General features: G+C 37.0%; 1 protein-coding gene across 4 annotated transcripts in view; it reads right to left on the reverse strand.

Moving 5' to 3' along the window:
* Positions 1 to 453: 453 nt before the first annotated feature.
* Positions 454 to 25537, reverse strand: part of tmem260 (transmembrane protein 260) — a 39138-nt gene continuing 14054 nt past the window's right edge. For 2 of the 4 annotated variants that reach the window (XM_058748592.1, XM_058748590.1), the window contains exons 3-16: positions 24810 to 24961; positions 13317 to 13494; positions 13087 to 13200; positions 12560 to 12739; positions 12384 to 12424; positions 11011 to 11097; positions 9567 to 9675; positions 9303 to 9475; positions 5908 to 6079; positions 5666 to 5805; positions 4676 to 4852; positions 2267 to 2320; positions 2080 to 2164; positions 454 to 1294 (exon numbers count right to left, since the gene is read on the reverse strand). In XM_058748592.1, the coding sequence (XP_058604575.1) occupies positions 1040 to 1294; positions 2080 to 2164; positions 2267 to 2320; positions 4676 to 4852; positions 5666 to 5805; positions 5908 to 6079; positions 9303 to 9475; positions 9567 to 9675; positions 11011 to 11097; positions 12384 to 12424; positions 12560 to 12739; positions 13087 to 13200; positions 13317 to 13494; positions 24810 to 24928 (1884 nt within the window). In that variant the 5' untranslated portion in view covers positions 24929 to 24961 and the 3' untranslated portion in view covers positions 454 to 1039. Of the gene's footprint in view, positions 1295 to 2079; positions 2165 to 2266; positions 2321 to 4675; positions 4853 to 5665; positions 5806 to 5907; positions 6080 to 9302; positions 9476 to 9566; positions 9676 to 11010; positions 11098 to 12383; positions 12425 to 12559; positions 12740 to 13086; positions 13201 to 13316; positions 13495 to 24809; positions 24962 to 25086; positions 25214 to 25537 lie in introns of those variants that run through there. The other 2 variants (XR_009266655.1, XM_058748593.1) reach the window with 2 other exon arrangements.

The raw sequence follows: 25537 nt of genomic DNA on the forward strand, positions 1-25537 counted from the left end.
TAAATAGTGTAATAAATGCATTGTTCATTATTTGTTCATGTTAGTTAATACATTAACTAATGTTAACAAATGACACCTTATTGTAAAGTGTTACCATTTTATAATTGTTTAAATTCAAACTGGCGGGCTCCCTAGGGCTCATCTCTCTTCTGTTGAAGACTTAAAGCTGTTTTGAGAGATAGACAAAGCAGAAAAAAAGAGACAGGGAAAAGGATGCAGCGTTTTCAAATCTGTCCCAGATTAATGGGTCATTCTTAATCTCTCATGGTTGTGCCCAAATTTACCCCCCACCCCCCTCAATCTCAATCTGAGACCTTTGTGATCCAAAGGTGAGGGTGAGAGAGAGAGAGAGAGAGAGAGAGAGAGATGCATGACAGCGAGGGGAAAAGGATAATTATTCAAAAAAGAGAGATGGGAGAGGTGGAATGAGTGGTTCAGGACACCTTTGATCAACTCAACGCATATTAACATGTTGAAAGCGTGAAAATTTTATTACAAAAGATACACACAAATGCAACAAATTCAATTAGAGTTAAGAAAATTGGGTCCCTTTACCTTCACAGTGGAAATTCTCTTGAATCTTGGAGTCGTAGATGTTTGAGTTTAGCATGTTGAGGAAATATAAATTAATCCCTGATTTTTATAACCGACCAATTTGTCATCTTGTTAATAAAATAATGTCTGTCAACTAAATGAACAGCTAACTCTGATGTTACAATGATGTGGTTATGGATCAGCAGCTCATATCCTACAATATAAAAGATCTCTGTATAAAACTCATGTTATGACAGATTGGTCCATTTTAGCATTTTGTGTCCAATTTACTTTGAGATTAATCTGTGTATTGGTAAAATAAACATCAGTTACTGTCTTCAGTCACACCTGCACTGTCTTTAAATTTTGTCTTTACAGCTTTCTTAATATTTACGACCCTCTCTCTTACCTTATTGTGCTATCTGCACCTATGTAGTGTCGTAGGTGATTTCAGTGTTTTGAAGGCTCTCTGTGTTGTTTCAGACAATTTATGTCAATTCCTGTCTCAAGCCTTCTGTCTGTCTCTGAGTTTCTCGCGCTCTTTCTTGAGATGTGTGATGATGGAGCGGATGGCTTTGCTCTGGGGATCGGTGGGTTCTCTCTGAAGGTAGCGGCTGAAGTGGCGGATGCTGCGACTCAGAAGGGAATCTAGACCATGACCTCTGCCCCCTGATCGCAGCAGACGTTCTGCGGCAAGAGCCAGGTTCTTATCCCAGTTTGCTGGGTAGTCTACCTGGGCATCCACTATTTGACAATACAGCTGTCAATAAAAAAAAGACCACATAACTTTAACTATTTATATAATAAAAGGTAAAGGCATAGACTTGAACAGACAACATTAATATTTAATAACTTTTAAAAGAGACTTTTTAAAACAGGTTTAGAAAACACAACATAAAATGACAGAAGAAATCAGCTGTGATGCTTTAAGGAACTGTATTCAGTCTACAAATAATTTCACATGACACATCATGCTGACAAACTAGATTTGCATTTCCTTAAGGAAATAGCAGAGCTCGCAAGGTGGCAAAAGAAAGTGTTAAAGGTTTTAGGTAAGCTTTGGTTTTAGGCTTTGATTTTGTGTATAATATTGCATTAGAGCCGCTTTGCCGCTTTCAGGATGCTCACTGTGCGTCTTGTTTTTTTGTTGTTAAAAACAAGAAAAATTCACCATGCAAATTGCTGTCGGAAGCGAACATTCTGTAATAGTATGCCAATAAGATATTTTAGATTTTCAAACTTAAATTTCTTAACTAAAATGGCACAATTAAGACTGAGCTTACAGTATCTAAACAAAGAGTATGTTTAAACAATTAATTACAAAAAAAAACCCCTGTTAATAATAAAGTAAATGTATTTGTCTTTGAATCATTCATTCAAGAGATTCATTTAAAAACACTGATTCAACCAGCAATGAAACAAGTAAATCTTGAGTGAGTCACTGAATCATGTGAAGTAGAACACAATAAAAATATTGATTGGAAGCTGCATTGCAAGCACAGTAATTCCAAAAAAGGCTAATATATGATGTCATTTCCTACTCACATTGTAAGAAAGCTCATAGAGACGGGCCTGCTGTTCCTTCTCCATGTTCTCAGCCAGGTCAAACAGGAAAAAAGCTGTCTTCATCCTAAAAAGTGATGGAATAAAAGCACCCAAGTATACATTTGTTGCTATATACTGAGGTTTGGTGTAGATACAGTGATGAGATCCGTAACCCGTGCATTATTACCTGGCCTGCCACATCTCCTCATTTGCAACTCTCTCCCAGGAGCCAGGGTGGAAGCTGACAGGGTGGAATAAACATACGCTATAAATGTCATTTAATTAGCTGTGTGTAGTTAATCTTACTTTCATAACTGTATACTTTCAAAAAAATAACTAAGTTTCTATGCAAAGAAAAAAATATTCTTTTTTATGTACATTCAGATGGCATCAATGCAGTCTTGTTGAGTACGGACTTGAAATACAAGTTTAAAACCAGCCAGTAATCCAGCGAATCGTATTCTGCGTATCTTCAAACCATACAACAGCTGATCTTCAACCTCGCCTGTCTTTGGAAGCTCTCTCTGTGGTGAACGACCCATATATTTCTGCATTTCTTCCTTTCCACTACATCGCTCATAAACGTGCAGCCTCTCCTTCAAAGGAATATTTTAGCGTGTGACTTCCCCGCTAATATTTGGCTGGCAGGCAGGGATGGACACGCTTGTAGTGGGTGAGAGGAGAGTAATGTCACACCATTCAACCCCGATTAACTTGCTGAATACCAGCCGGCTGCAGAGAGCCTCAGTGCTGGAGACTAGAACTAATTTCACTTTATACACAGATATTGACACGCCGCAGTTTAGAAAGTCATTAGGGTGGGGTCAGCGGACTAATAACGACTTTGAAGATGGAAACGGAGACTGTCGGCACAGCATGAAGTCAGAGCAGTGTTTAAGTGCACTTTAATATCAGCGAGGACTAAAACACTTCAATGGGCTGCACGAGGTGTAAAATGGTGCTGGAGTGCACCTGGTAAGGATGCTCAGACCAGTGATGAACCTAAAGGTACATTGACTAATATAATCTTAAACATTTACATACATATACATTTATTTCATTTGGCACACCGATGCAGTTTGAGTTCCTTGTCACTGATGCCTTTTGGCTTGCTTAGTTGGGGACTTGGTAATATTGTCGACTTGATTGCACAGACACTACTGGAAGAGAACTGAACTGAGCTGGACATTGAAGTCACTGAATCAATGATGAACTGACTGTTTACCATTGTCCTGTTTTTTAGAGAATTGAATTTTGTTTGAAAAACAATTTTCTGTTTAACACTGTAAAGCTGCTTTGGCACAATCTGTATTGTATAAAGTGTGACTTGACTTGACACTGGAGTTGAGAAAACCGATTTAAAGTGTTGAAATTAGTTTCTGATCAATTTCATATCCTTTTTTCACAAAATCTAAGCATAACTGAGCCAAACCTGCCAGTTAGATAGACAAAAAATGTTTAACTGACTATTTTGCATTTGTAGGGTCCTAAGCATCTTTGATTGCAATCTTTAATGACAGCTTAATCATAATTGAATTTTTTCTTTAATAACATAACATTTCTACTCAGATTAAATGGCTGGAGCTAACAACTAACATAAGCACTTACAAACACCATAGAATTACACAGGTTATTTTTCATTTTTTTTAGACATGGCAACGTGGTATCAAGGATTTTAGACAGGTACCGTGGAAAGTGCCATGAAATTCTTTGAGAACCATGGAACATCATGTGAATGCTGTGGTAAATGAATATAGTAATCATTTAGCACCATGGTATAGTAGTAGTTATTTATTTTTATTGCCATGTCAGCATCTAAGGTTATCTTCATGGCAATAAGTTGCAATAATGCAAACACAAAATAAAACCAAATAAACACAAAAATAAAGCAGATAAAATTATACAAGATTTGTTAAATTAGCACCATGGTATACATCACAGTACCATGAAACCATTTTCACTGTGACTTTGCTTAGATATCTACAAAACCTGGAATGCATTGATCCAGGGACATTTTGCTGCACTTTCAAGGTGACACATCCACAAGGGGTGCTATAAATGATACAATTATTTTCTCCATGTCATGTGTGTTTATTAAACTGCCTTGTGTCATGAGAAAAACATGCATGTGGGTACGTTTGCAGAAGGTTTCTGCGCTGCTTGAAGCATGTTTCACTGCACTTTCAAAGTAAAATGAACGTACCCCCAACACTAAACCCTATCAAGTGCTCTTTTGTGGAGTGTCGTGAGTCGTGACTCAGAGCAATGCTGCACCAGGTGAGCTTTCAAGCAAGTTTACTGCATCAGAAATACTATACATATGGAGCTTTTTATGTGATGCAAACATCAAAATGTCTTTGTTTACAAATCATGCACTATTGTAAAAGTGTTTTAAGGTCATAACAGTATTGTGCAAGAAACGAATAATTTATTTATCAATACTTTGCTCCTCTAATCATAATTTGTGTGAAAATAACAAATCTGTTCGCCTAATGTTCATTTCAGCTTCAAACATTGAAATTCCACATATTGACAAAACGTATTCAGGCAATTTGTCACTCCCTAAGTAAACTACAAACATAAGTTATCATACTACCTGTCATGTGGCTGGCTCCAGTTGTAAAGGTCAAGTGTTTTTTGGGCCCATTTTTCAGGGTCAAATGGAGCTTTGACAGGTACCAACTGCTCACAGACGCCCCAGGGCCAACGAGAGAAACTCCTCTCCCAGCTGGGGTCACCCTCAGTTAGGCCAATACATAAAAATACTGGCCTGCTGTAGACAAACCCAGAGTAAAGACTGAGCATCAGTGTACAGTTAAAAATGAATGTGTAAATCTTCATAATAACATTCATTATGTTTTACATTCAAATAGAAAACTAAGTTATGATTCCTATATATCTATTATTAAAAGGTACATAAACCTTGTGTTATAAAATGTAACATTGATTGTTGTTATGTTATAATGTTACTAATGAACATTATATATATTATAAAGAGCTGCTTTAGATAGTTTTGCTTCTGTTCGTTACTCAACAACATGTTTAGTAAAACTCCAAGGAAACCAAATGAAATTATTACATTTATACTTTCATTTTCTGCATAATCCAGCAAGAAGAAACAAAAAATCTTTAAAGTAGAGTATTTAAGAGTAGAACGGAGTAAAAGCTTTTAAGCCTGTCTGTTATGTTAGAGCCATTATAGATCTTGAATCACAGGATACACATGGCAGGAATTTAGAAACTGGCTCTCTTAACAAAACAAGCAGGTTGCTGATTGTTTTTTCTCAAGTATTTATTTCTTATTCTCTCTGTTCTGCTTCCCAGGGAAATGACTGTAGTGCTTATTGCCCCCCTCTCAGAGGCCGGGGGCTTTACCAAGGAAATACTGCCGTCTGGTGGAGGGAGGCAGTATAGATGGTTAATCTCCTTTGCTCTTGCAGTGTGGTATAAGGGTAACAGATGACAGGTAATGGTTTGCTATCTCTAGTGCATTCAGCAAATTGTTCTATGAAAAATATGCACAAATTATAAATTAAATGTCACTTGTAGAACACAGTGAACACAGACCTCTGTGTGCGTTTCTTACTGCTTATTGTGCTTGAGAAACTGCTCAATGCTGAATGTTTTCTTTTCCATGGTGTCGATTGGATCCCACCAGCGCCCAGGAAACGTGACTCCAGGTAAATGCTTCTGGAGTTTTGCCACATACCAGCTATACGTCATCATCTGCATCATAAAACATCGTTTTTAAAAGCCATTCAAAACAATGACAGGGTAGCGTGTTTATGGCTGAAATAAATTAGACATGTGTCAGGCTGGATTACGGACCTCCTGGTCAACAAGGCTGAGGTCTGGCCGGAGACCCTGGCAGTAGTGCACATAGCGCAGTGTGTTTCCTGGGAGATCACCACGAGTCAGAACCAACGAGCTCACCGGCAATGACGACACAACCTCACGGCCAAACCTGTCCACCACGTCATTACCGCTCTGATCACACTCTCTGTCGACACACACAGACAACACAAAGAAAATACCTACTATAAAACAGTATGTGCAATGTTTCTTGAGTTGCAGAGTAGGGGTTAAATAGGGCCACAATTTTTTGTATATTTATATACAGCATGGGTTTTAAAAACTTCTGATACTGAGCACCTCAAATAAGTGTTATCATCATTAAACTAAAACTAAAACTATTAAAACATTTTTGGCAATTTAATTTAAATAAAGCTGAAATTAATTGAAATATATATGTTACATGAAAAACTCAAAATACATAAGAATTTGAAATAAGTTTAGGCTGAAATACTAAAATAACTGGAAATAAAAAGAAATTAAAACTAAAACTGAAATAAAAAATAACCTAAATAAATGTAAATTACATAAAATTATTAAACAAAATACTATGAAAACTTCAAATCTAACAATAAAAGCTAATTCATATATTAATAAAAACTTTAATAGTATACAAAAGAAAAATACTTAAATAACTGCTGCAAATACGATGATCATTTTCAGAGGAACAATATAAAGCTACAAATGTTCATGTGTAGAAACTATGCAAAAATGTATTCATACTGTGTGAGAAAAAATTAACTTATTATTTGTAATATTATATTCAAATATGAATTGCTTCAAAATACTGCACCTATTAATGTAATATTGCAAAGAGAACAAAATTACCAATTGTTTCCTAAACTGAATAATTTTATATTGTCATTGTACTAAAGTAAATTGTTTAAGTGTTAAAATATGATCTTAAAATATTATCTTAAACATTATATCTTAGGTGAACATGTCAACTATAAGGTTTAAATATAAGGTTTCAACAAGTAACTAGTTTTTGTATTTATTTGCTTGTTTGTTTGATATCTTGCCTAGTACATGATAACTACCACCAGATTTCTGTAATTACTGCACCTCCAAAATCCCAAAGGTCAATAGGTCAATACTGCCTGTGTGTATAAGTCTTTAGTGAAAAAAGTCTGTTGTGACAGCTTTACAAAGACAGCATTTGATACTGAGAGTTTGCGAGGTGAAAGTGATCTGAAAGTGATATAAAAGTTTGTGAGCTGTACCCGCACATTCATTCACAAATACTTCAACCACATCAGCAGTGATGTTTACTTTGAAGAGTTTGCACAAAAGTGTAAGGATCCGTGACATTATCGTTCTTTCAGCTATTCTGCAGTCAGTAGCTCTGTTTCTCTGTGAGCACTGAGGTGAGCAGTGATGAGGTGGAACATCTCTCGGCTGTAATCAGCCTCGGACAGGTGTGATGAGCGCTGACAAGAGTGTCAGTCTCACCATTGATCAAAGCGCCACAGTTTGTGGCAGCGATGTACCAAACCTCAGTGCTCTAATCTACATGACTGCCGTGGCTAGGATGTCTAATCAAGCACAGAACTCGCCAGCTTTAATCTGCATGACTAGCGTGGCCAGGACGGCTAATCAAGCATAGAGTCAAAGCTGCAGAAGAGTGCAAGAGAGCTTTTGCTTTGATGTGTGCTGAAGCATGGAGGAAATGAGGAATTCAGGGAGTGACTGCCATGGTTTGGATGATCAACCACAAATATATACAAAAAACTGATGGTTCAGCGGGTCTGTGATGTTAATGCAGTAATGCACACTGATGGGCCCACTGCAAAATAATTAGTATTTAGACAGGACATAATACCAATCTGCATTTGTTTGACTACTATAGTCCGCTGATTATAAAAATTAATATTTATTTTTTTTTTCTCTTTCTATTTTTAGTACTGATTTTAGGGGGAAATGTATTGAATTTAATGGAATGGGATTAAAAATTGAAAAATCGAAATTAATATCAAGTAAGAGATAATGTCAGCTGGTCGTTATCACAAAAACAAAAGGTGCAATACATGAAATAGCACAAAATTATGGTTGTCAGTTATACAAATATACAAACAGTAGCCTTATGATGATATTTAGTATTCTGAGTGGAAATAAATAAATATCATTGATTGATTGATTGATTGAGGAACCATCATTTGGGCCAAACATTAAAAATGTTTAATGCCAGAACTGATGTACAGTAAAAAGCTCAGGAATGTTTTACCATTAATTACTTCTTAAAAGAACAGTATTTAACCATATTTATTTATAGGCTGCATTTACTGAACCAAAAATATAGTAAACACAGTACTATTGTGAAATATGTGACCCAGGACCACAGAACCAGTCATAAGGGTCAATTTTGTGAAATTGAGATTTAAACATCATATGAAAGTTGAATAAATGAGCTTTCCATTGATGTATGGTTTGTTGGGATAGGACAATATCTGGCTTAGATACAATCAAATAATATGAATATTTGGAATCTGAGGGTGCAAAAAATATTGAGAAAATCACCTTTAAAGTTGTCCAAATGAAGTTCCAAATTACTAAAAAATATCCTTATGGAATATGATCTTTACTTAATATCCTAATGATTTTTGGCATAAAAGAACAACCAATAATTTTGACCCATACAATGTATTGTTGGTTATTGCTTCAAATATACCTGTGTGACTTATGACTGGTTTTGTGGTACAGGGTCACATATTATTAGAATTTAAAATAAGCATTTTCTATTTTAATGTATTTTTAAAAATTACATTTTTTCCTGTGATGTTAAAGTAATTTCAGCAGTCATTACTCCAGACTTCAGTGTCACGTGATCCTTCATGTACCATCTGTAAAGTTTTCTTATTTTTATCAATGTTGACAACAGCATTGCTTAATATTTTGGGGAAAACATGATCAAGTTTTACAGGATTCTTTGATGAATCCCTGCTCAACAAAATAATTAATTTCTTAAAAAAAACAAAAAACTACTGATTACACTTTTGAACGGTAGTGTACACATATATACATACACACATCATTCATGTAAAAGGCCACCTGGGGACACAATTCATTGAGCAAATTAACAGAATCCTCCTTAACACTTTCATATATGAAATTTAATGTTGGTGTTCAACATTGGTTCGCACATAAGTCGGTATGAAAACATAAATATATGTCTATTGCTATCTTGCCAGCATGCACGAAGCTGCTTTAATAAAAGTGTCTGCTGCCTTTCTAACAGTAATATTTAAGACATTTTTCAAAGCTTTTTCAAGACTTTTGTGACCTTAAATTTTGAAAAGTGAATTAAAGATGTTTGAAAAGTTTAATATCATCCAGTGGCACCCAGTCTATGTGACTGTGTGTGAATGGTTTACTTGTGGTTTAAGCTGATCATGTGTGAGATGAGGCCTGCAGTGAGAATCCAGGCTCCTGTGTTCCACAGCGTCCTCCAGCCCAGATGCCCATTCAGCCAACACACGGCCCAGTTCAGACCCAGACCAGCCAGAACACACACCCCAGCATCAGCCTGCAGCCAGAAGCGCTCCACCTACATGCACACATGTGGTATATTCACTCAAGTCCATTTTAAATATATTATATTACATAAGAATCATATCTGTTAGAATTGTATCACTCACCACTCCCAGCAGAAGAGGCTTCTCAATATTCAGGTTTGCTCTCCAGGCAAAGAACACAGAGTAGATGCTCACCATAGTGACAATCAACCAGATAAAAACACAGCGCAGTCTGGGGGTCAAATATATGCCATTCATTAAAAAAGTTTTATCATGATATTGCTTTGAATACATTGAAACTACATTTGAAATACAATATGATGGCAAAACTATGGTGGTATGCATAGGAGAGAGCTGCAGTAATATCACACAAGCACAAGTGCTATTGTACTGAATATTAGCATGCCTGTGTCTGCCTGTAATATAGATATTGCTTTTATACAGTTCTATAAACAAGTTAATATCTAGTAATGAACATTTCAAACACAAAATTGTTGCGTTTTGCTCTGCCGATAATGTTTTCTGCAAGAACTAAATTGAGTCAAAATAGTTTCCACAAAATTAGTAAGTGGAAGAATAACATGTAATTTATATGTAAAAATATAATATTACATAATATCAGCAATATTTCAAATTTCAAGCTTTCAATGCCACCTCTCGAATCAGATTTAGTGGTCCAGAAATGTTTATTTTATTTTTTGAAAGAAATTAAAACTTTTAAATTAGCATTAACTTTTTTTTTTTAAGAATGAAAATTAGTTAAAATCAGTTAATGGAAGAATAACTTGTAATAGTATATAATATCAGCAATATTTCAAGCTTCAAGATTTCAACACCACCTCTCCAATCAGATTTATTTTATTTTATTTTATTTTTTGAATGAAATTAAAACATTTAAATTAGCATTAAATATATTATTCAAACAATGGCTTTTTGAAAGAATAAAACTTCCACATTAGCATTAAATTGACCACAAGTGACAGTAAAGACATTTATAAATGTTAATAAAAGTATTCAAAAAATATTTAAAAATTACAACAAAAAAAAATCTAAAAGTTATAAATTCGAAAATATATAATTTCGAATTCTGTTCTTTTGAATGCACAACTGTTTTCAACATTGATAAGGAAAAAAAAAAAAGTTATTTTAAACTTCAGTAATATTTCACAATAGTACTGTTTGTGTTATATTTTTAATGAAATAAATGCAGCCTTAGTGAGAATAAGAGATTTGTTTCAAAAACATTTTAAAAAATTGTACCAACGGCAAACTTTTGAATGGTAGTCGAAATAAAGTTGAAGTGTTCAACATCTGTGCCACAAGCAGCACCAAATAAAACTAAAATGTAAATGGCAAGAATTATGATTATTCCCAACAAGTTTCAGACAAACAGATAGTTGAGCCAGAAATTGACATATTTGACAGCTCAAAAAACAAAAAAAACTGAGCGATACAACCAGTTTTTACATTTACAGTAGCCTCTTCACATTAAATTGTGATGGATGAAAAACTTTTAGATTGTGTGCTTTTCCTTCACTTCAGTGGATCTCATGCAGCCATGCCTTACCTGTTCCACAAAGACAATAAAATGCCTAGAAGTGCCAGCACTAGTACTGGAGTAGACAGATCATTCATACAGTGATTCCACTGAGCCCTGAAACACAAGACACAAGAGACACACTTATCAATACATCCACTGTGTGAATTTGTGTGTGTGTGTGTGTGTGTGTGTGTGTGTGCGCGTGTGCATATCTGCGTGATGGACAGAGACTCAAACTGAAAGTGCTGTGAGTGTCTGAATGTTTTTCTTTCAACATTAAGTGCAGTCTTGTGACAGCCTTCTCTCTATCTGTCTCCCAAACCCAGTCAATGGCCAATTTCCCTGCTGAAAGAGATAGTGCCCTGCCTGTGCCTTAATACCCATCTCACTCTGACAGCTTATTTAAGCGTCGTGTGAAAGCGAGTGTGTGTGAGAGAGAGCGTTTGAGCTCCTTATGGCAGGTTTATGCTGTGACATGCTTGTTGTGTTCCCCTCTCTGGTTCTCACCTGTCCATCACACTATGTGGCAGCTGTAGGGGGTGATGGGAAACGGCTGATTGGTGCTAGCGGGACATAAAATAAGCTCTCTCTCTGGGGACACCCAAACGTTTGATGAGGGTGGGCTGAGGAGACGACCTGAGTCTCGCATGATGTGTTACACCAGTGTCATCAGAGACACTGTGAACGTCACTGATCATTTCTAAGCCAGTGCAACACAACAGATTTGTTATTCCTAGCAGGTTCAGCTTTGCAGTTTTGGAGGGAAGGGGGATCTACGATACAAGAATTAACTATGGATGAGGTATTAACAGAGTCATTAGTCTTTATTAAAGCTGTCACTTAATATAAGTGGAAGAACACTTGGACAAAAAACAACAAACAAAAATATTTGCTGTTTATTTTACAGTTTACGCACTCACAGTGTACTTAAAAAGTACTGGTAATATTAAGGTAACTACATTGGTTAAAGTTAGGTACAGATTAGGTGCAGGGTTAGTACCTAGTTATTACCCAATTATTACAGTTACTATAATACAAACAGTCTGTGCATGCAAAGCATGACTGTAAAACAATATCTAAATGGTAATAACTGTATCATTGTAGTATTTACATACTGAATTGAAACTGTTTAAATTTGTTGCATTTATTTTAAACTCAACTGTGGGGTTTTTTTTTTGGTCACTATATAATTCCTTTCTGTGCCTTGAACGTGGTAGTTGCATTACTGTCTATGCAGGGTCAGAAGGCTCTTGGATTTCATCAAAAATATCTTAATTTGTGTTCCGAAGATAAACGAAGGTCTTACGGGTTTGGAATGACATGAGGGTGAGTAATTAATGACAGAATTTTCATTTTTGGGTGAACTATCCCTTTTTGTTTTGCAATTTTCTTACACTCACCATAAAAATTTTTGGAGGTTCAAGTTTTCATCTGTCTTTGCCTGAAACCAAAGAAATCCATATGCAGTGCATTAGACTCATAAAAGAAATGCAGCATGGAAATAACTACACATTTGAGTACATATATTTAATTTTTAAAAACATGTTTTATGAAACACTATTGAATCTGTTGGTACCAGGCTGAAGGTGCCATATTCAGCTCGGAGTAGGTGTGTGAGGAGGCCGTGGAGAGACGTCTGGTCTCCCCAGCTCCAGCGAGCTCTGTTGAGGTAGGAGGAAATGGGCAAGTAGATGTAGGGCACAAAGCCAGCCAGGAAGCACGTCCCCAAAGACACCAGACCAAAGAAGGACAAACCCTGTGGGCAATGCATGTCACTTGTAATTGATAGATCTTTCCATTGCCAAGTGTTCAAATTTACATTCCAAAACAACAGTATAGACATAACACTTGGACAAAACCACAGTTATATGGGAGCAATTGCAAGAACCAGTGCCTGAAGACCTTCAGAAATCACTGGGTTATGAATACTAATATAATATATGAATACTAATACTCTATAATGCTGTATATTTATTACATGATGTGGCTGTATAGGAGTTCATAATATCACAGAATATGCTCTTTGAAAAGTATTAATGACATTTACATCACTGCGAAATTGACAAATTGTGTGATGAAACCTGAGAGGTTATCAATACTTACATTATGAGTGTAGAGGTGCAGGAGGGCCCAGGGAATTATGACGACAACATACAAGACCAGTGTGTGCTGATTACACAGGCTCAGCCCACAGAAGAGCGCCCCCCATAGAGCAAACTGAGAAAAGACAAAAATATATATAGAAATATGCATCTTACAACCAAGATGTATCAGTTTTAAACCAACAATGATTGGTACCATCCATAAATACCAAATGCTTTGGACTATAGTACCTTCTTCTTGTGATGAACACTCTCTGCACAGTGGAAACAGGCCGAGAGTGAGAAAAGAACGCCCACAAACAAGTTGTTAAGGGAAAAGACTTCAGCCACAATCGACCACTGCCATACCAGCCTGGACACTGCAAAAACTCCACCTGCCAGGACGGCCCCTGGACCAGGACCAGCCATCCTGAGTACAGAGGAGACTGGTGATGGATTTTCTGACATAATGTAAACTCTAGTGTGTAAGCACTCTTATGCTAGAACATCTGGTATGTAAAAGAAAATCTATATGAAGCAGCAAATCAACAATTGACAAATTGTAACCATTCAAAAATGCTTGAAAGACCAAAATAATAAATCAATAATTAACAATGATGTTATGTTGTGAGTTCTGGCATCACGAGTTTAATTACATATGAAATAAACAAAAACAAAAAATTAAAAAGGTACACAAGAATCATTGCGCTATTCGATTTAAGGTGCCCTAATTTTATCACTGCAAAATAATGATGAATACATCCACACCAGTAGGTGTCGGTACAGAGTCCGAAACCACTGGTACTATTCGGACGATTAGGGACCAGATAAAGCTTTTCATATAAATATATAGCATATCTCAACAGTTGTATCATTGCAAAATGTAAACTATATTATGGCCCAGCTCTAATCTGCTAAAAGCGACTACAAGGCATGAAATTTTGTACACGTTAACTTCATGATTTTCTGTAACACTGCTTTGAAACACTGTGTGAAACAATTGTGAAAAGGGCTAAATAAATAAATTTGACTTGAATTGACAAACAAGTACTGAGTAATGTTAATTAATAACATTACTTACTATAAGGTTAGGTTAGGGTTAGTTGCTTGTAATTATGAATAATTTACTGTTATTACATAGTAAGTATATGTAACAAGGGCACAACAAAACAAAATCAACATAAATACAATGCTCCAAAATGTCTTATATGCAGACATTTCACCACAAAGCATAAATGAAAAATGCAACTGCATACTTCAAATGGTAAACAAGCTCAGAAATCTTAGCTGGATGTAAAACAAATCCTGTTTACCTATTAACTCATGAATTCATAATTGAGGGAAAATCTCTGAATGTACATATCCACCTGCATATATAATTTAAGACTTGTGACAAAAGATTCGAGACTTGACTTAGACTTGGACTCCAGCTGGGAAGAATAAGATAGGACACATGGCCGGGGCGAGGTAAAAGGAAACGCTGGACAAAAGGATGAACGAGCGAGGTCAGCTTTGTCTGTTGGAGACCCAAGAAGACAGAAATGAAGGAAAGCAAGGAGAATAAAAAAAGTTGGGAAGACGCAAAAGAGAGAGAGCTGCAGAGGAAAAAAATAAAAATTCAGCCCGGTCTCCAGCACACTGGCTTGGAAAAATTTTAGCGGGCTTGACAATTAAAGGGGGGTGGTAGAGGGGGGAAGCGAGGCAGTATGGCCCTCTCCTCATTGTGCCGAGTGGCTTAGAGTCCTCATCAGCCTATCAGCTAAGTGACAGGCGGAGAGCTGCTCTATTCAGCGGCACAGATACACGCCGCGGGCCAAGCGGCTGCCAGCTCCCTCCTGACCCCGCAATCCCTCGCCGCTGACAGCTTCAAGCTCCATGGCAAATTAGGCGCTCTCACATTACAATCGCACAAGACAGATTCCATTAACGGTATCTGAAATTGAGTAGAGAGCAGGGCCCTCGCCTTATCAGACCTGACTCATAAGCAGCGGCAGCACCGCCGAAGCTCGCGCGCTTAATCACGAGCCATGATACCATTTAGACGTTTCCAGCGCGCCTCTGCCTGCCGCTGTGATAGTCGGCCACAAAAGAGGCTGATGAGACTTAGGGGAAGGGGAACAATGGAGCTTTCGCAGGGAAAGCAAAGTAAGTCAGGAAAAAGGGGAGCGGAGAGAAGGATATGGATGGAAGAAAGGAGGAAGGATGGTGTGTGCGGAACTCACGCTTGCTGACTACTTCTCTTTTCTCTTCTCCTGCTTTTTTGCACACTACTTGCCTTTCCTCTCTTTTCTTCTCCCGTCTCGTTTGAGACGAGTCCGCGCGTGTGCGCACAGTCGGACTAATAGCTTGTCAAAAGCGGGCGGGGGGGATTCTTGGTGATATCGGCTTCTCTCTAGTCCTCTTTACTACTCGAGGATAGGGCTGAGGAAGATGAGGCTCGGTGAAGGTGCGGACCCCCCGCACCCTCGATTCTGCTCCCGCTGCGTCCCAATTAACCCCCAGCACACGTCGGTGGCTGGGGGGCCGCGGCTGGGTTAGAGCAGGGGTGCTATCCGGAGGTAGGCGAAATATCACATCCTCCCCCTGTCATCGCTTCAATGGGGCGGCCTGACAGTCGCTTGCTGTCCTCCTCCTGTCTTTATTCCTCTGAGGGGGCTTGACACGGACCTCTTTAGGAGTGTCTGTCTGCTTGAAGGAAGGCATGTGACACGTCCTGCATTCCGGAACATGTAGGACCACCTGGGTCTCCTCCTCTCTCTTTCTCTCTCTCTCTCCCTCTCTTCAGTGATAAGGTGAGAGAGTGACACTTGCGTGTAGCATCAGAGGCTTGTATGCTGTGCAGGATGCTGCTGTGTTTGTGTCTCTGTAGTACTTCAGTTCAGAGCAGATTCCAAACTAAACACTGCAACTGTGCAAACATGCTTGACTACATCATTGCAGAGAAAATTAAAGATGCTTATCTAACTTCTCTCTTATTTAAAAAGCAGAGCTCTCAATGTAATTTAGTGTTAATTTAGTAGAGTTAACATTTAACCCTATGAGGACTATATAAATTCTCTAATATAGAAATTTTCAGTAAAATTTTATTTTAGTGTCCTTGTTATACATGTTACACGTACTTGCTTCTTACTGCAATAAAAGTAAATGATGAATAATTAAAAATAACTAATCTTATACCTAACTCTAAAGTAATTCCATGTAGTTGTGTAATTTTACTAAGTACTTTTGTGTAATTACACTGTAATAATAACCTTAAAATAAAGTGTGACTGAATTTAGGCATGAATGCACCTTGTTAAAACATGTTCAATAGTATGTTTATTTTATTTATTCATTTATTTAAAGTTTGTCCATACTATAAAAATTTACTTGCTGTCAAAAAAGTCTTTAAAATATCTTCATTAACAACTGATATGTGCTGTGGTAACTGTGATAAATTTGATTACAATTTCATGAAAGTATTCAAAAGTTTTATTATTATCAGAAATTTGCATTATTAGAATGATAGCATTAGAATTATTAGAAATTAGAATTATCCAAATTGTCTGAAGTATTGGGAATGAATGAAGTATCCATGAGTCGGGTTCCAGAAGTAAAATTCTCGTTCCCATTCTCCATTCAAGAACTGATTTTTAACGATATCTTATTAAACTTTTAGACCTGGGAGCTACATTTTTGTTAAATATGCTTTTTTAAATACTTGAATGTAACAGTGGAAATTCTGGTTAAATACTACATCTGGTGAAAAATTATTCTATGATTCTGCAGCGAAATCTCCACCAATCAGAGAATGGAGATAATCAAATCACACCACAAAGAACGCCCACCCACTCCTATAAAGTACTGGAATGATGCAATCAAATCAGTTTCCTACATGGTCATAAATATGTATATTAATATATTTAATAAATTAATAAATATAAATATATTTTAAAATAAATGAAAAACATATTGTTTTTATATATACAATCAACATATTTAAAGTAATAGTTTTACATATCTCTAGCTATTTTTTTCTTTTTTTTTTTATTATATCATTCACAATACTTCATGGGACTGTAGTTCTTTCTCTCAGTATAGTCATAGTACAAAGTCTTGAACCTTTCTCTTTCTGGCCGATTTTCAAATATATTTGTGCTTCAAATCAAAGTTATAATGTAATGTTGTGATTCACCTCATAGCTGATTAATTTGACTCATGGCTTACACCTCTTTAACTTTTTTTTTTTTTTTTTAAATCCCTATGGGGGGAAAAATGAATGAGAAAAAATAGGCACTGTTGCAGTCTGAATCAAAACAACAACGGAATCAGATAACTTCAGGGTTGATTTTTTCCCCCATTCAAACAGTTTATTACTATTACCGGATACAAATGTACACAACTGTTGTTCCATGTTTTCTATCATACAAACTCACGCCATTGGTTGAGTCAAGGTTGCATCTTAAGACTTTTAGTTTGCATTTTATGTCAGTTATCTCACGTGACAGAGAACAATTAAAAAAATATAAACCTCAAGTATGGCCCAGTTGATCTGCTTATCTAGGTGGCCTTATGTTTATGAAAATGTGAGGTCTTGTTTTGATAAAGACATGCAATGAGGATACCGTGTATGGTGTGGGATTCTTGCTACATGGTATTTAGAGTATAAGTTATAATATTTGTTGATGGTGCAATTATGGAGTGACTATAAATTGAATTCTAGTTGAAGCTGTGCAAAGTATTACAGTCAAATAATCTCTGGTAGATTTACTGTGTGCATGTTGTACCTATGGACAGCGTTCTGCTGGGTTGAGACGTCCCTCCCCACAGGACAGTGCATGTTAAAAACTAATAACTCCAATCCACCTCAAACAATACAGCCAATGGCACAACAATTTCACCCAATTCCATCTTAATCCCCCACCGACACATGTCATGTGGACATAATAGACAAAAAGAAATTGTGTATATCATTCAGCAAATATGCATTTTATTTTCTACTAGTGTATTATTATTTTAATCAAGTCACTAATCAACTGTAGTATTATGTGGCCCTATGGAACGCATGCATTCTGGAAAAGGCTGATCCTCTCCTTGCATGACTCCCATTAAAAACCGCCTGTGGAGACAGTTTGGGAAATGTAATATTATAGCAATATTGACTTCTGATGCAACAGACACAATCTTAGGCCTCCAGGCAGGGGGAAATTAAAGTGATGGCATAGCACAGTGAAATGGCCCTATTTCCCCTATTCTGAAGGGGTAATGAGGCTTTAGATGTCTTCATTAAACATCTGTTAAGGAAATATTACTGCACGTCTTTAAACGGTGCCATTGGTCATGCTGAGTTGTAGAATATGAGGCCTGTAGTGCATGGAGATGTTTAAAGGAAACTTACAGGTTAAATACAGATTAAACTCTATGGAAAGCATCTGAGTTTATAGAAAAACGTGTTTGTGGTAATGCAAATATAATGGAGGTCATTGGCATTATTACACTGTTTGGTTTAAAAGCAGTACACTTTCAATTTTATGTGAAATATTCAGTAGTTATTTTCAAATAAAAACATTATCTGACATGTAAAGTTGTCTAACACTAATAATGTTTAAATGTTATGGAAATCGTTTCAAAACAATGTAAAAATCTCAAATACATTTACATTTAAATTTATTCATTTGGCAGACACTTTTATTCAAAGCGATTACGGTTGAGGAATACAACGAGCAATTCAACATAGGATGACAATAAACATGAGAAGAGCAGTTACACAAGGTTTCCTTCATTGTTCAAAATCGTAAAAGCTAGGACAGGAAGGGAATAAGGGACATTGAGAGCGTAGGAGAGTAAAAGCATTTTTTTTAATTTATGAGGTAATAAGGTCATAGAGAATAAGGCATTAATATGTGCTTTATAAGTATAATAAAAAGCCAATATGCTAGTAATATGCATGCTAATAAGCAACTAGTTAATAGTGAATAGTGTTCCCTAATCTGAAGTGTTATTATTATTTTCAATGTTTATTCTGGTACTGTACAACCGCTCCATTGACTTCTATTGCAAATGCATTATTGTTTGTTATTTCAAACTAACAGATGACTCCATATTATTGTCGGTGGTAATCAGCAGCAGCTGCCAATAGGGTTTAAGTTGCATTTAATCTAGAATATTCTTTTTTTTCCCTGAGATACAAAGGTTCTTGGCATGAAAAACAAAGGGTGGGTGTCATAGCTAAAGAGAAGATATATTTACCAAAAACGAATGGCTGCAAACCAGAGCGTTTTAGAGATTAGACTGGCTAATAAAGCATATGCTTAAGCTGCCAGGAGCTGTTGTTTCTGGGTCGGTGATTTACCTGACAACAGAGGTATGCGGGAGGGGGCAGCCAAGGGACGTGGGAAACGACAGCGTTTTTTTCTTAGTCTTAATCAGAAACAAATGCACAGACAAATATACTTACTTTTTTTTCTGTGGAGCATTAAGGAAAATATTCTGAGAAAGCGTTTTTAAGCCATACAATAGAAGTTAATGGTCACCAAAACTATTCGGTAACCAAAAATCTTCAAAATATCTGCAAAATAAAGTCACACAGGTGTGGAATGACATGAGGGTGAGTAAATGATAACAGAATGTTCATTTCTTTAAATGCTCATATTTGCATAGGCTATCACATTCTAACACGGGTACTGCTCTCATGAAGCAACTGTCTTGTTAATAAGCAAAGCTCACCGTAGAGAGCCATGGGGTGACTAAGAGCGAGTGGTGGGTCCAGTAACGAAAGCACAGTTATGACCATATGGTAAAGTGCCTTATATGGACACAAAAGCACCGGGACAGGTGGGCACCGGAGCCCGGTCAGCTGTGATATGAGCTGGTGCATGCAGAACTGGACCCGTCTGCTCTTGGCTGGTGTGCACCCTCACAGGTGCGGTGGACCCAGGACTGAGGAGGATGGGTGGAGTCACCTTCGCCGACCCCACGGTCACATCTATTACGTAATCAACATCAAGAACTTACAGAAAATGCTACGTAATCATTGTGTTAAGTGGTACGAATGTGTTATTACTAGGCAGTATTTTAGGACATGTACAAAACTTTTGGACTGTACAACAATGGGGTCAAACAAAACAAACAAAATGCTGCAATCAATCCTCTGACACAATCCGGAATGCCAATAAAAATAAACTATCCTTATACTGGGAACCTTCTGATATCTGTACAAAGATGCGAACGAGCTGTTTAAACCAAACGCGTCAAAGCAAACATTCTTTCACTCCATTTGTCCTATTGACGACAGACTCAAGTGCGTGGACTGTCGGAAAGCAAACGCGCATCTGTATACTGTATCCAGTGTGGACAAGATAGCAGCAGTGATTGTAAATTCTATTTCTTTTTGATGCAACACAACACTCGCATTCAGTGTGATATATGCTGCCTTCACGTCATATAGTAATTACTGTAATTCCGAGATGACAACTTAGTGCTGTTTACGTCCTCGGACTGGCAATTATCCGTTTCTATAGCGACAGTCAACAAAATGAACCCACGTGAAAGAATGTTGAGAACAACAAAATAATAACAGTACGAACACTTACATAGTAGCCTATGTTTTTTTGTATTATTATAGCACATTATAGTAGGCTATCTATATATATGCATCTATTTTCCTCTTTTTTTAGAGCAGTAATATAGCTTTCTTTGAAAGCGCCCAGCATTTTTCTCTGGCTCCGCGTTAGGTGCAGCAGTCACGTGGTACAAGCAGGATACAAGCCATAGCTTTCAGAAAGCTCCCAGTTCACAAATTGAAATGACGAGTTCTACGAGGACGTGAACGCTTTTTACAAGTTGGTATCTCGTAATTACAGGAATTCCGATATGGCGTGAACACACCTTAAGTGTCAGCCGTTAAGCAGCTGAATGCCAGCAGGCGGGGCCTATGGTGAGAAGATGACTCATGTCATGACCCCTTTTAAGGACAATATCACAGTCAAAATCTAGTCTGTGATAATCTGTGATAGTCTACGCTATTCTTGTAGTCTAACTTGAAAGTACGTATGCCAAACAAATAGTGTTTCGCCATTGACATCTAATACACTTTCCTATTATTTATGATCAACAGCTGTTTTGTTTTTAGGGTTCACAAAGACACCTGTAATGCTAAGAACCAAAAGCTTGAGTTCAAAATAATATTTCCTAATTCCATCAACGATTATGATTATTATTGATGCCAGCTATCCTCAAAGGCTTACCCAGATGCAGAGTAGAAACATAAAGGCAAGTAATGTGGCAAACCATGACATTTCAAAAAATCTGTAATTGACAAATCAAAGGAAAATAGAGTGCTACATCTGGGAAGTGAGACACATTGCATAACAGTCTGTCTACCTAATTTAACTTGGAGCATCAAAGAGATTTCACAATGAGAACGTCTAATGGACAGCACTGTAGTGAATTCTCTAAATTTAGTGTTTTATTTATATCTATTATCTACGAGTCAATGGCATTTTGTATAAGAGTGTCAACACTGAAGGAAAATCTAGTTGTGCTGAGTTCTTTAAAATGTACTCTCCAAAAATGTATTCAATTAAAAAAAAATAATAAAAATTCTTCATAGAAGAAATGTATGTACTCCAGTCACTGTACATACACATATGCAAATGTGTCATGTCATTGACCCACATATTGTACAAAAAAGACAGGAAAGAGAAATATATTTATCAAGCAAGGCATTCAATCCTTTACACACTGAAATTCCTTAAATCTAAAGATGGCAGAGAACGTATAGGGCAGAAAATGGTCAGTCTCAGAGTGGTGTTGGGTGCCAGGGTAGCAGCCTGGGGACAGGCCTGTCCGGTAGTGTTCCTACTGGGAGTGGCACGCCACCTCAGCATTACCACTGGGCACGGGCGAAGCACCTAAGGACCCCAATGCCAACCCAGAAGGGAGTCCCAGACTGTGCCGGAAGCTCAGAAACCCCTAAAACACTCCCTCCTCCCAGTCCTGGCATCTCAAGCCTGCCAGCTACTGCTCTGAGCCCAACAGACATGCATGAGGCCAAACCCCAGCCTAAACCCGGACAGATAACCATCAAAACCTATTACGCTTATGTTTTCAATTGAAAACATAGATTATATACTGAAACTTAAGAGCTAAGAGGGTTTGTGTGAGTGAGTGTGTGTGTGTGTGTGTGTGTGTGTGTGTATGCAACAAAATCCTCACTGCCATCAGCCACAGGAGGAGGATGGGTTACGGGGGCCAAAGGAAATGACTTTTTTTGGTTGCTGTAATCCAAAATTGGATCTAAATCCTTTGAGGCTTAAGAGCAGAGGTTGCATTGGACATGTAACTGCAGCCAAATCTCTGGTCAGCTTGGCTCACGAACTCAGCTGAGTGAGGGCATGCGTTGGTAAAAGTCACGTGTAAATATTAAAATACATGCAGCAGCTACTACCTGTTTAGACCAATTTTCTGCAGACTGAACTCCATGTCTAGGATGGCAGTTAATGTCAGGACATCTTACTCTAATCACAAAATAAGGGAGTTAGTTCACTGGGTGAACCAAATTTCTATTTATCTGAATAGTGAATCTGAGTAGTAGTGAGTAGTACCATAACATTGCTGAAAAAATACTAAATAAATAATGCATTAGTATATATATATATATATATATATATATATATATATATATAAATAATGTTACTATTACTAATGCATTATTTATTTAGTATTTTTTCAGTAATGTTAAGGTACTACTTGGATATATTCACACACATACATATATATACACACACACACACATATTTATTTTGCATTATAACATGTTTCACCCTATTAATATTAAAACTAATTAATAGCATTTAAAAATCTCACTGACCCCAAACTTTAACAGGTATGTGTATAAACACACATATACATGTACATATTATATACACTGCCGCTCAAATGTTTTGGATCAGTAAGAGGCTTCATGTTTTTTAAGAGAGTCTCTTCTGCTCATCAAGGCTGTATTTATTCGATCAACACAGAAGAAACTTCTTTAAAAAACATAAAAAAATCTTACTGATCCTAAACTTTTGAGAGGCAGTGAATATGTGGGTGTGGGGGTGTGTATACTAGGGCTGATTTTTCTGGTCGACTAGTAGTCGTTAATTTTAAGCATTAGTCGACTAATCGCACATTTATTACTAAACCATTTAAATCATAATACTTAGCCTTTAATTGCCTACATAGCCTATCAGTTCTCAAGCACACGCATAAAGCTTGCCACAGCACACCAGCAGAAGTAATGATTATGAACATGTCAGGGTAAAACAGTATGGAGGTTGCATTAACATTCATTGATAAACTAGTACTTACTTTTTTTCGGCTCAAGAGATAAAGTCGGACAAAACTAACTTCATCTCCGCAGTAGTGGATTTGCCTGTATGTATGTATGCATATGCATTACTAGGGATGTAACGATTTACTCAACTCACGATTCGATTCGTGATTTTGATTTCACAATTTGATTTGATTCACGATTTTTTTAGACGAGATTTAAGACAAATTATAAATTAAATGTGTCCTTTTATTATTGCTTGGACAAAATGCTGCACGTTTCTTTGTGAAATTGAAATATGACACTGTAATAATATACTAATATAGCACTTGCATATTAATGCTCTTTTGTTGGTTTTGATTGCTTCTATTGTCCTCATTTGTAAGTCATTTTGGATAAAAGCATCTGCTAAATAATACAAATTTAAATATAAATGTAGCCTAAATGTAAGTAACAAAACTAAATTGAAATTTTAAAACAAGCCCCAAATCAAATAAATTAGTAACACAAATAATGGAAATCTCTTCATATAAACAAAATAAGGGTTTGTCTGTGCTCTTTCCATTTAAAATTAGAGGCAACCACTGCATTTTAATCATGATCCAAACAAAGATGCTGCATACATGCAACATGAGCAGTTTTTCATCTAAATTAGTTTGTATAATTTCGAAATTTGAAGCAAAAACAAAATGGTCTGATTTTTTTTTCTGATCAATTTTCGTTTGTGGTGTCTGCGCTTGAGTGACTTCCTGGCTCTTTGAAACAAATTTTGGCCTCATTTACTCATGTGGCGATGTTCCCGATGCAGTAATTCATAATTTCTTATAAGTGTTTTTTCCAATTGGAACACTTTTGTTAAGATAAAGAAAATAACGGTCAATACCACAGAAGCTAACATTGTGACAAACCGTCCAGCACATGATACACTGTAGCACGTGCAGGAAATATAAATTTAAAATGTCATGTTTTTATTTATTTTGTGTTTTACATTATTTGTTATTTTATATCTTCGTTATTTAATTTTATAGCATTTGTTTTTGTTAAAACTAATTTTAAAAAGGTATGTTTCCCACAATTTTAATTCATGTGTAAATGCATTTATGCCGCTTTAGAACAGCATTGAACGGTCTGTGTAAATGCACATTTTCGTGGTTTTATGCCACTTCAGATTTGGTTTCTGTGCCGCCTTTGCTGTGAAAAGATGCCTCATGCGACTGATAAAATTGTGGTCGACCAAGCCTCTTATGGTTGACTAACAGTTAGTCGACTATTAGGGGGCAGCCTTAATATATATATTCACTAAAGTAATGAGTAAAATACTAATATAAAATAACATTCAACATATTAGATGAAAAAAGCAAAATAAAGTAAATAAAATAAAGTAAACCTGGAATGCTTTACAATTTACAATGAACATTATAACTTTGGTCTAATAGTCTGAGAGTGGCCTACCTGCAGACAGTGAAGCAGAGGGCTCCACTGGCCCCGGCCCCAAAGACAGCGCACAGGACATTGATACTGTGTGCCGGAGAGCTGAGAGGCAGCAGCGAGAGCATCAGAGAGGCCAACATGGTGAAGATCGGGTATCCTGGAGGATGGGCCACCTGGGGGAAAACACAGCTGTAAACTCACTCGCAGAACACTCTGATAACAGCAACAGAATCTAGTAACCCCCCCCTTCTCCCACCACCCATCAGCATACAGTTCAGCTTTCAAAGGCAGACCTTACTTTTGCGGGTTACAGCATCACACTGTCCTCCCCCTCCCGTAAAGCCTGATCTCCTGTCTCCTTGCCTTCCCAGCAATTAGGCACTAAGTCCCCTAAGGAGCGATAAGGACTAGAGCTATTAAAGGCTGTCTCACTCCTACTAGCCTGATAACACACACAGGCACAGCAGGCTGAGAAACGCTGCACACTAGAGCGAAGAGCAAGGAAACGTCTCCGAGAAGAGGTTGTTTGAGGGATGGATTGGAAACTCGGTGGACAAGTGGATGTCTAAAAGCTAGTGTGAGTTCAAGATCAAAGCAGGAGAGAGGGTCCCAGTCAACTGATCCCTCTAAACAATTTCGTAAGGTTGAAGTCCTTGTCAGTCAGGTTTGGTGAACTGTGATAAGCCAGTGTTGGGAAGTAACAAACAAAAACTTAAAACTCACTTAACTATATATTATTGACAAATAAA

Source organism: Onychostoma macrolepis, chromosome 17, assembly GCF_012432095.1.
Source record: "Onychostoma macrolepis isolate SWU-2019 chromosome 17, ASM1243209v1, whole genome shotgun sequence".
NCBI classification, from domain to species: Eukaryota; Metazoa; Chordata; class Actinopteri; order Cypriniformes; family Cyprinidae; genus Onychostoma; species Onychostoma macrolepis.